This window comes from Lutra lutra, chromosome X (genome assembly GCF_902655055.1).
Source record: "Lutra lutra chromosome X, mLutLut1.2, whole genome shotgun sequence".
NCBI classification, from domain to species: domain Eukaryota; kingdom Metazoa; phylum Chordata; class Mammalia; order Carnivora; family Mustelidae; genus Lutra; species Lutra lutra.
In genome coordinates, this window is record NC_062296.1 from 20,648,162 (window position 1) to 20,660,333 (window position 12,172).

General features: G+C 38.5%; 1 protein-coding gene across 4 annotated transcripts in view; it reads left to right on the forward strand.

The window, feature by feature from the left end:
- ZNF280C (zinc finger protein 280C) overlaps positions 1 to 12,172 on the forward strand; it is an 80,383-nt gene that overhangs the window by 13,642 nt on the left and 54,569 nt on the right. For all 4 annotated transcript variants that reach the window (XR_007124752.1, XM_047715728.1, XM_047715729.1 and 1 more), the window contains exons 4-6: positions 4,082 to 4,231; positions 6,600 to 6,665; positions 6,763 to 6,899. Coding sequence is in view for 3 of the 4 variants with exons in the window: in XM_047715728.1 (XP_047571684.1) it covers positions 4,082 to 4,231; positions 6,600 to 6,665; positions 6,763 to 6,899 (353 nt within the window). In the remaining variant the exon portion in view is untranslated. The remainder of the gene's footprint in view (positions 1 to 4,081; positions 4,232 to 6,599; positions 6,666 to 6,762; positions 6,900 to 12,172) is intronic.

The following is a 12,172-nucleotide window of genomic DNA, read 5'->3' on the forward strand; positions in this document are numbered from 1 at the left end:
GAGAGAGAGGGAGAGAGAGCAAGCACAGGCAGACAGAATGGCAGGCAGAGGCAGAGGGAGAAGCAGGCTCCCTGATGAGCAAGGAGCCCGATGTGGGACTCGATCCCAGGACGCTGGGATCATGACCCGAGCCGAAGGCAGCTGCTTAACCAATTGAGCCACCCAGGCGTCCCATGTGATCTTTATTTTTGATGAAGAATATGTACTTCATGCTTGATGAAAACCTTGGCTGGGGGCGTCAGGGTGGCTCAGTGGGTTAAAGCCTCTGCCTACAGCTCAGGTCATGATCCCGGGTCCTGCAGTCTAGCCCCGCATCGGGCTCTCTGCTCAGCAGGGAGCCTGCTTCCTCCTCTCTCTCTCTCTCTGCCTACCTCTCCACCTACTTATGATCTCTCTCTCTCTGTCAAATAAATAAATAAAATCTTTAAAAAAAAAGAAAATAAAACCTTGGCTGGGGGGTATAGAATTCTAAAATGAAAATTATTTTCACTAATACTTTTGAAAGCATTATTCTGACTCTATCTCTCTATCTCTGTCTCTCTTGCTGATTTTAGGTTAGTTTTCCTCTCCAACATTCTCAAGTCTCATGAAATATTCCTCTACTGTAGATTTTTTCTTGATTTTTGTGCTGGGTCCTGGTAGAACTTTTCAATCTGGACACTTATGTCCTTTAGAACTAGAAATTTCTTTTGTATTTTTCCTTTGATTACATTCCCTTTCCTTTTTCTTTATTATTATTCTGGAGCTTTTATTAGGTGTATTGTACCTTTTTTTTTTTAAAGATTTTATTTATTCATTTAACAGAGAGGGAGAGTACAAGCAGGGAGAGCAGCAGGCAGAGTGAGAGGGAGAAGCAGGCTCCCTGCTGAGCCAGGAGCCAGATGTGGGACTCCATCCCAGGACTCTGGGATTATGACCTGAGCCGAAGGCAGCCACTTAACGAACTGAGCCACCCTGGCGTCCCTGTACCTTTTTTTCTTCTTAAGATTTTATTTATTTGACAGACAGAGATCACAAGTAGGTAGAGAGGCAGGCAGAGAGAGGGGAGGGAAGCAGGCTCCCTGCTAAGCAGAAAGCCTGACTTGGGGCTCGATTCCAGGACCCTGAGATCATGACCTGAGCCGAAGGCAGAGGCTTAACCAACTGAGCCACCCAGGCGCCCCTGAACTGTACCTTTGAAATTGATTTCTAATCTCATCTATTTAGTGTTTGTATATTTTTTGTCTTTTAGTTCCACTTGTGGGACAGTTACTCAACTTTGGCATTTGGGTTTTTGGGTTTTTCTTTTATTGAATTTTGACTGTCTTATTTTTAAACTTTTTATTTTCTGAATGTTACTTTTTATAACATTTATGCTTTTTATAACTTAACATTTATTTCTCTAAAAGTGCTAGTTACATTCTAATAACTTTTGCATTCTGTGCTATATCTGTTTTATTGTTTTGGTCTTTCACATTGGAGGTTTAGTCATATTTCTGGTATTCAGTGGTTGTCTATCCATATTTATTTAAGAAGCACTGAAATGCTTCCTCGGAACTCTGAGTGCTTGGTCAGCACTAATAGGCTGGTGATATTCACAGTATGTTCTTTGCTTAGTTTCTTCAGGTAAGAAATGTCTAATCTTCCTGGGATGGAAAAAGCCTCACTTAAGTCCCCTATTTTCATTCTTGCACTTCATCCCTGCTTTGCTCTGTGCCTGGTGTTTATGATCTAGTTCAGTTTTTCTAATTATCTCCAACCTGTTGCCTCTTAGCTTATCTCCTTTTTGTTACTGTAAAAGTTTATGGGTTTTTCAGTTACAGTTAGGTACAATCCTTTAATAGATATAATCATATTCTGCTCATAAAATTGAAACTCCTTTTGATTGGATTTTATTCTTTTTTAAGTTTTTATTTGAATTCCAGTTAATATACAATGTAATATTAGTTTCAGGTTTATAATATAGGGATTCAGCACTTTGACAAAATACCTGGTGCTCATCACAAGTGTACTCCTTAATCCCCATCACCTATTTCAACCATCATTTCCTGCCCCCAGCTCTGCGAGCCCTCAATTTGTTCTCTATAGTTAGGAGTCTGTTTCTTGGTTTGCTTCTCTCTCTTTTTTCCCCCCATGCTCATTTGTTTTACTTCTCAAATTCTACATGTAAGTGAAATCATATGGTGTTTATCTTTCTCTGACTTATTTCACTTCGCATAATATTCTCTAGCTCCATCCACATTGTTGCAAATGGCAAGATTCAATTCTTTTTATGGCTGAGTAATATTCCATTGTATACATATACCACCTTTTCTTTATCCATTCATCAGTCGATGGACATCTGGGCTGCCTCCATAATTTGGCTCTTGTAAATAAGCTGCTATAAACATATGGGTGCATGTATTCTTTTGAATTAGTATTTTTATATCCTTTGGGTAAATACCTAGTAGTGCAACTGCTGGATCATGGAGTAGTTCTATTTTTAACTTTTGAGGAAACTCCATACTGTTTTCCAGAGTGACTGCACCAGTTTGCATTCCCACCAACAGTGCAGGAAGGTTACCCGTTCTCAACATCCTCACCAACACCTGTTGTTTCTTGTGTTCTTGATTTTAGCCCTCTGACAGGCGTGAGATGATATCTCATTGTAGTTTTCATTTGTATTTCTTAAATGATCAGTAATGTTGAGCATGTTTTGTGTGTCTGTTGGCCTTCTGTGTATGTCTTCTTTGGAAAAATATCTGTTTATGTCTTTTTTAAAGATTTTATTTATTTGATAGGGAACACAAGTAGGCAAAGCGGCAGGCAGAGGAAGAGGGAGAAGCAGGCTCCCTGCTGAGCAGAGAGCCCAATGTAGAGCTCAGTTCCAGGACCCTGGGAACATGACCTGCGCCGAAGGCAGACACTTAACTGACTGAGCCACCCAGGCACCCATCTATTCATATCTTTTGTCCATTTTTTAAATGGATCGTTTTTTGGGTCTTACTGGTTTTTTATAGATTTTGCATACTAACCCTTTATTAATATTTCATTTGCAAATATCTTCTCCCATTCCATAGTTGCCTTTTAGTTTTGTTGCTTCCTTTACCCTGTAGAAACTTTTAATTTGACGACATCCCAGTATTTTATTTTTGCTTTTGTTTCCCTTGCCTCAGGAGATATATCTAGTAAGAAATTGCTACAGAGGGCGCCTGGGTGGCTCAGTGGGTTAAGCCGCTGCCTTCGGCTCAGGTCATGATCTCAGGGTCCTGGGATCGAGTCCCACGTCGGGCTCTCTGCTCAGCAGGGAGCCTGCCTCCCTCTCTCTCTCTCTCTCTGCCTGCCTCTCTGTCTACTTGTGATCTCTCTCTCTGTCAAATAAATAAATAAAAAAATCTTTAAAAAAAAAAAAAGAAATTGCTACAGCTGATGTCAAAGATATTACTATGCTCTCCTCTAGAATTTTAATGGCCTCCTGTCTCACATCTTTCATCCATTTTGAATTTATTTTTGTGTGTGGTGTAAGAAAGTGGTGCAGGTTCTGGGGTGCCTGGGTGGCTCAGTCAGTTAAGCAGCTGCTTTCAGCTCAGGTTGTTATCCCAGGGACCTGGGATCGAACCCTGTATTGGCTCCATGCTCAGCAGGGAGCCTGCTTCTCCTCTTATTCTCCATGTCTGTGCTCTCTCTCTGTCTCTGTCAAATAAATAAATACGATCTTTTTAAAAAAGAAAGTGGTCCAGTTTCATTCTTTTGCATATTGCTGTCCAGTTTTCCCAACACCATTTGTTGAGGAGACTGTCTTTTTTCCCATTGAGTATTCTTTCCTTGGCTTGATTATTCTTTTTTTATGTTTCAAATTTTTATTGGATTTGGTTATTCTTAAAATTTATTGGCAATTACTGATAACTACTGTTGTCTCTTACTTAGCCAGCTAGCTTAATTGTACTAGTTTAGATCTTAGAGATTGAGTTGAGTTTCTTACTTTTGCTACCATGTGCTGATTGCAAATATCAATTCAGTAATTAAAATTAAGATTATTAAAGTATATCTTAAATATCGTACTATGCATTGCAAAAAAGTTATTAAAAAAAATAAGGTGGGTTTCTCTTCTTTCGGAAATTAGATAACTCAAAAATGGCAGAACTCTTTATGGAATGTGAAGAAGAAGAGCTGGAACCATGGCAGAAAAAAGTAGAAGAAATTCTGGATGAAGATGATGATGATGAGCTGATTTTTGTTGGAGAGATATCAAGTTCAAAACCAGCCATTTCAAGTAAGCATTTATTTCAGCCAAGTAAAGTTTTGTAAGTTGCTGTTTCTAATAGAAAAACCTGTGAGCCATCTTAAATGTCCTTGTTATTCTGCAAGGAGTTGGAGCATATAGGTCAGTAAGAATTTGTGAGAATCGCAGGGAGGATGTGGTTGGGGACTTGAGTAAAGTGAGAGGTTAAAATATCATTTGAGAGAAAAGGGAAATGTTAACTAAGTTAACTAAAGGTTAAGATTACCATATCAGCATTATAGGCCTTCTGAAATTGGAAATCTTAAGTTTTAGGAGAGCTAAGTAGCCTATTCATCTGTTTGTTAATTTTTGTTTTTCTTCCTTAAGCCCAAACACACCTAGAAAAGGAAATGTTTGGAATGCTTTGCTTAAAATATTAGAACAGTAAATTGGCTTGTGTTAGTTTCTGATGGGGGTTCCCACATCCAGGCAACTGCCTCATCACAGTGTCATCTTGAATCATGGCTACAAAATGAACAGGCACTGCATGATTATACAGTCTCTAGTATATGTACCAACATGGGGTATAGTTTCTGGCCACACCCATCTTCCAACGACTCCTGATTATATTCATGAAGCAAGGAGGGTCTGGTCTTTAGCCACTGTACTTGTACAACGCAGGCAGTTAGCACACTAAATCCTCATGGCTTTCAGACAGAACATGTCCAGTAATTTTGTAGATTGTTAGATTTCAGTTAGAGTTAGAATTGCCATTGTGATAATATTGATGATATTGATGACACTTGTTAAAATGTCTAATAAAAAAATGTGCAAAGTGCACATTTTACACTTAATGTAAATGTAGTGTCTTACACTACATGTAGTGTTTTACACTGTACTACCTTTCTAGCAGAACATGTCCAGTAATTGTGTAGATTGTTAGATTCTTCTGCAAAGGAACAACATACTAAATTTCAGCAGAGAAAGAGGAAATAGATTCCTTTTCATTATATTTACTTCTTTTAAGCCAGGAGAATTTAGCAAAGAATGTACCTAGCATACCAGTGTTTTCTTACCTACCATGGCAGTGCATTATATTGGGTTAAGGGATGAGTTTTTAATTTCTTGAAAGCCCTGTTCTTGCATCTCTTAACTCTAAACTTCAGATAGTACTTCTGTTCAGTTTTATCAGAGCTAGAATAATTTAATTCTCAATATCATTTCTTGTGGCAAATTGAGAGGTGCTAAGTGCAATGTCACTTCAGTTATAAAATGAGGTAAATATGTTGGCATGTTTGTTGCTGATAATGGAATAGAATATTATAATTATTGTTTCTTATTTACTGTGATTATTTTTATCCCAAAATATTGTGATATTTCAAAATTATTATTCAGATCATCTTATTGAAAGCATGGCAATTCAAGTTGGGTTTATATCAACTGCAGATAATGGTTAACAGTACTCAACTAGAATAATGTGTATTAGTTTTAAGTGATTCTATAAAAAGGAAGTTGACCGCAGTGAAATTTCTTTTCTAAATGAACTCAAAATCTATGTGATTTTATTGCTGTTTTATGTGTGAGCCATAAAATTCTTTTGTCATATGGAACATGAGCTAAATATTTATATAGAACCATATTAAGTTGGGGGATGGTAAAAAGTTGTGTTTGATAGACTACAGTCACCAAAAAGTACTATAGGTTTAACTCTTTAATGGCTTGAGTAAATACTTTAAATTCTGAATGAAAACAATATCAAGTTGTTTGAGCAGATTTTTCTCCTAGAAAACTTCTGTAGTGCCTCGTCTTAGAGAATTGAATTTCCATTATCATAAAACAACCCTACTTCTGTGTGACCCTTTACTTTATAGAATTATTCTATGAGATCTGTTTCTTTTCTATCAGGAGGGGTTAAAGGAAATTTTTTTGAGGTTTTATGGGATTTTTAAAATGTTTGTACCTTTTCCTGATTAGCAATTTTAGGCGAATCTCTACTCTTCCAAGTTTTTATTTGATTCCTCAATAACCCAGAAGTTATGGGTTGACATGGCTACAGGAGTGAGCACTGATTCATAGGGTCATGTTAGGCTTAGATTGACTTTGGTATAGTAGTAGATTTGAGATACTCTGGTAAACTCTAGATTAAATTTAGTCTGCAGTTTTCAATAGTGTTCCTCTCAGAACTCTAGAGGAGTAGTACAGATAATGTGACCAGCTTATCCATAATGAAACTTCCAGACTTTTAGGGGTATGAATGTAGCATGGGAATTAGGGAAGGGTTTGATCTGGGGTCACCATTAAGAGAAAGAAATATACTTAAATTAATAGTTGTATGTGGATATATTTTTGGAAAGTTTTTTATTATTTTAATTTACACTTAATTAAAATAATGAGTTTTAAAATAAACATACTTTTATAGATATTTTGAACAGAGGTAACCCCAGCTCATCTTCAAAGGGAATAAAGAATGAGACAGTCACTCAAGGTATAGTATTACACCATTTTAATTTTAAAGTGAAATATTTTAACAAAATTGGTTGTATAGAAAAATACTCAATATGTTGTGTAATTTTAAAATGCAGGTGTTACTGATCCATTCAAACCTACCAGTCAACACTATAAAGATCCAACATCAAATCCAGTGGCTGCCTTGCCTAGATTTCATCCTGAATCTAAGTCTTCACAGAACTCTGTTATTGTTCAGAACGTGTCTAAACCTGTAAGTGTTTCTGAAACTACACAATTAGCTCAGGGATGCATTGGATATTACAACACCCAGTTAGAATTGTGGACTAGTCAGCATTCCGTTAGAAGCATGATCACAATCATAGTCTGAAAATGTCACTATCTTTTTGACAGCTCAACCAAAACCCAAAGTAATAACTGTAGGAACTAACCAACTTTTCAGTGTATCAGGTTATATGCTTAAATAGGTATAATATTGAAAACTAGACTGTCTAAAGGTGAGTAAAAACATGATCAGTAATGAATGTTGCATAATGGCAAAATTCTTAAGAGAGTAAACAGAACCAGGTATTCTTATTGGGGAAGATTGTTTTGAGGTCATTGATGCTGTTTATTCTGAAAACATAGTTTCATGGCTTAGCTTTTAAAACTTTTTTTTAAAGATTTTATTTATTTATTTGACAGACAGGGATCACAAGTAGGCAGAGGCAGGCAGAGAGAGAGAGGAAGGGAAGCAGGCTCCCTGCTGAGCAGAGAGCCTGATGCAGGGCTCGATCCCAGGACCCTGGTATCATGACCTGAGCCGAAGGCAAAGAGGCTTTAACCCAGGCATCCCAGCTTTAAAACTTTTTTTTTTTTTTTTTTTTTTTTTTTTTATAGAGAGAGAAGCGAAAGTGAGCACAGGCAGACAGAGTGGCAGGCAGAGGCAGAGGAAGAAGCAGGCTCGCTGCCAAGCAAGGAGCCCGATGTGGGACTCGATCCCAGGATGCTGGGATCATGACCTGAGCCGAAGGCAGCTGCTTAACCAACTGAGCCACCCAGGCGTCCCCCAGCTTTAAAACTTTTAACAGCAGTAATAGTTAATGATAATATTTAACATTTGTTATTCTATTATTGTGGGTAAGTCTTTATTTTAAATGTTGTATGTAAATTAATATCATTTCATTTATATTATTTCTCTATGAGGTAGGCACAGTTATTATCCCCATGTTATAGTTAAGGAAACTGAGACTCGGGCTAAATAATTCACTCAAGGCCATATAACTGGTAAATAAAAGTTGGATCTGGTATTTCAATCCAGGTTAGCCTGGAAGTTTTTTTTTTTTTTAAGTTTTTATTTATTTGAGAGAGAACATAATCAGGGGGAGGGGCAAAGGAGAGAGAAAAGCAGATGATGCAGGGCTCGATCCAAAGACCTGAGATCATGACCTGGGCCAAAGTCAGATGCTTAACCAACTGAGCCACCCAGGTGCCCCAGTCCAGAGGTTTTTAAATATGCATACATGTATCTGTTCATAATTTAATTTAAGCATTGCTATCCATAGAAACACTGCCTTAGAGCAACGTTATAGTTATAGATCATTGGGGTTCCCTGAGACCCTTTAAGGGATTTGTGAAGTTAAAACTTGTGATAAACTGATACGTTTCCTCACTTCACTCTGTCAGCATTTGCACTGATGATGCAAAAGCAATAGAGGGTAAAACTGCTGGTCCCTTAATATGAATGAAGGCAGTGTCACCAAACGGTACTGGTAGTTTTTGTGTTAGTGACCATCAAGCACTCACAGTAGAAAAATTTCACTTTCACTTGAGAATAACCTTGAAAAAGTAATAAATTGTTACTAATTTTATTAACTCTCAATCCTTGGCAAATACACTTTTTTTTAAAATACTCTGTGTGATGAAGTGGATAATATGCATAAAAGATTTCTGTATGTATAGTATGAAGGTTTTCTTGAGGAAAACCACTTGAATTGCAAACTGAACTAGCTGCTTTTTTTTTAATAGAATGCCATTTTTGCTTGAACGAATGGTCGACAGAGCACCATGTGTTAATTATTGCTAAACAATCGGGGCACCTGAGTGGCTCAGTCAGTTTAGCATCTGCCTTCTGCTCAGGTCATGATCCCAGGGTCCCAGGATCAAGTCCCGCATTGGGCTCCTTGCTCAGCTGGGAGCCTGCTTCTCCCTCTCTCCTTCCAGCTCCTGCTGTTCTCTCTCGTGCTTGCTCTCTCTCTCAAGTAAATAAATAAAATCTTTTCAAAAAATTATTGCTACATAACAACAGTATCAGAAACTTAGCAGCTTGAAGCAATATACCCTTATCTCGTGGTTCCTGTTAGGAGTCAGGTCACGGCTTTACTGGGTTCTCTGCTTCAAGATCTTACAAGGCTGCAATCAAGGTGTCAGCCAGAGCTGCCATATCATGGTCGTTGGCAATACCCAGTTCTCTATGGGTTGTCAGACTGAGGGCATGAGTTTCTTGCTGCTGTCAGCCAGAGACTGCCCTTAGTTCTTTGCCACATAAGCCTTCCTAACATGACTGGTGGCAGCTTCAAAGCCAGCAAGGGAAAGTGAATCCTCAGCAAAATGGGCTATATTAACATAATCATGTACATTCTGTCCCATTTGCCATATTCTGTTGGTCAAAAGCAATCACAGGTTCCACCCACACCCGAGGACAGATTACACAAAGGTGTAAATATCGGGAGGGAGTCATGGGGGCCACCTTTAGAATCTACCATGCAGTTTTTCGTGCTTAAAAATGTACAAAGCATGTCTGTCATAGAAAAAAAAAATGGGGGCGCCTGGGTGGCTCAGTGGGTTAAAGCCTCTGCCTTCGGCTCAGATCGTGGTCCCAGGGTCCTGGGATCGAGCCCCGCATCAGGCTCTCTGCTCAGGGGGAGCCTGCTTCCCCCTCTTTCTGCCTGCCTCTCTGCCTACTTGTGATCTCTGTCTGTCAAATAAATAAATAAAATTAAAAAAAAAAAAAATGATTGTATTCTTCCCAATGATAAGATTTGAGCTTTCAAGCAAAAATTAGATTTTTGTGGAGTGCCTGGCTGGCTCAGTTGGAGAAGCATGTGACTTTTCATCTCAGAGTCGTGCATTTGAGCTCCACATTGGGGCTTTAAATACAACCTTTTTATAAATTATAGGGGCACCTGTATGGCTCAGTCGGTTGAGCTTCTGCTTTCAGCTAAGGTCATGATCCCAGCATCCTGGGATCAAGCCCCGCATCAAGCTCCCTGCTCTGCGGGAGCCTGCTTCTCTCTCTCCCTCTGCCTGCTGCTCTGCCTGCTTGTGCTATGTCTCTCTCTCTCTCTCTGTCAAATGGATAAAATCTTTTAAAAAATAAAATAAAAACTCTTTTAAAAATTAGATATTTGGAAAACTTGTATCTACATTCTGAAAGAATTAATAGTAATTTGAGTCCTGGAGTAGTAGTCCAAGAAATCTAGATTGAAGATGAAAGAATTGAGTGTTGATTCCATCTATTCCTAGCTAAAGCATTGTTATAAATCCTCAGTGGGCCTCACTTTCTGCATTTTTAAAATGAGAATCTTTATCCAAACCACTGGCTCTCAAACTCGGATCCTCTAAGCAACCATGGACTGTTTTTAATAAAAACTTAATAGGTATACCTGATAATGGCAGGCTGCCAGAAATACTAAAATTATTTTATTCTAACTGGAATCAGACTGATTCAGTGGTTTCTCATGCTATCATAAGCTGTTTGGCATTTAAGAAAAGCAAAAACAGGGGCGCCTAGGTGGCTCAGTGGGTTAAAGCCTCTGCCTTCGGCTCAGGTCATGATCCCAGGGTCCTGGGATCAAGCCCCGCATTGCATCGGGCTCTCTGCTCTGTGGGGAGCCTGCTTCCTCCTCTCTCTCTCTCTCTGCCTGCCTCTCTGCCTACTTGTGATCTCTGTCTGTCAAATAAATAAATAAAATCTTTAAAAAAAAAAAGGAAAAACATAAAAAAGGGGGAACATGATTATTTACATAGAGATGGATGAAAATTATTCCTACCTTGGAACTAGGGAAGGAGAACAATGGAGGGAGTGGTACCTTTCATATTAAAAAATTTAGGAACTAGAGCTCATTCACACTCAGAATGTTTTGTTTTTCTGGGCATGATTGTTTAATCAAAGCTCCTCAATCAGTTTCCCAAACCTGGGAAGCTTTAAAAAACTGTTTTTGTCATTTGATCTGGGTTGAGGCCTGGGTATGATAGTTTTTTTTTTTTTTAAATCTCTAGGTAATTCTCATGTGAGCCAGGGTGGAGGAAGATGGATCTATATTTTCAAATAAATTGAGAATCCTACATAACACTTACATTTTTCAGAGAAAATTCCCTTTTCTTCTCTTTACCACGACTCTTTGGGGCAGTCTAGAAGATAATTATTATTCCTTTTCATGTCAGTGTGTTATAGCTTAAGGGCACAGGGTTTTTTGTTTTGTTTTGTTATGTTTTTAAGTAGGCTCCATACCCACAGGGCTTAAACTCAGGACCCTGAGATCAAGATCTAAGCTGAGATCAAGAGTCAGGTGGACACCTGAGTTGCCTGAGTGACTCAGTCAGTTAAGCTTCCGGCTCTTGGTTTTGGCTCTGGTCATGATCTCCCTACCCAGTGTGGAGCCTACTTAGGAAAAAAAAAAAAAAGAAGAAGAGTTGGATGCTTAACTGATGGCACCACCCAGGTGCCCCAAGGGCACAGGATTTATAATCACGGCAACCTCGGTTCTAATTCCAGCTTCGTAACAAGCTGGGTTGTATTGGGAACCTTACTTAACTATACTGAACTTTAGTTTACCTATTTATAAGGTGGGAGATAGTATTAGGCCTATTAGTACTGTTGTGATAACTACCTGATATGATACATGGACTAAAAGAGTCAACTACATTTTAAATAGACAATAATTGGCAGTTATTATTTCGGTTGGAAAGGCGAAAACTTGAATCTCAGAAGTGACTGGCCCAAGGTTCCAAAGTTCAATAAATAAATCCCATTCTATTGCCTCTCGTACCTCACTGTTGTATTTGGTATCTTTCTGAACTATTTTATGATATAAAAAATTCCCAATTAGAAAATTATTTTAATAACTTATTTGTTGACTAATATGTCTGCTCTATGAAATGATGGTACTTAATTGGCCAGAGTTATTACCTTGGGAAAGGTTTAAAGTATTAATTTTAGGGGTGCCTGGGTGGTTCAGTTGGTTAAGCAACTGCTTTCGGCTCGGTCATGATCCTGGAGTCTCAGGATGGAGTCCTTCATCGGTCTCCCTGCTCAGCAGGGAGTCTGCTTCTCCTTCTGACCCTCCCCCCTCCCATTCTCTCTCTCTCTCTCTCTCATTCTGTCTCTCTCAAGTAAATAAAATCTTTAGAAAAAAATAAATATTAACTTCATTTGGAGGAACTTCTGTGAAAGAACTATTTGGAGAATTGCTAGTGAATTTTTTCATTTGTAAGTGCAAATATTTGGAGAAAATACTTAGCTTGCAGAAGATTATGCTTGGTTAC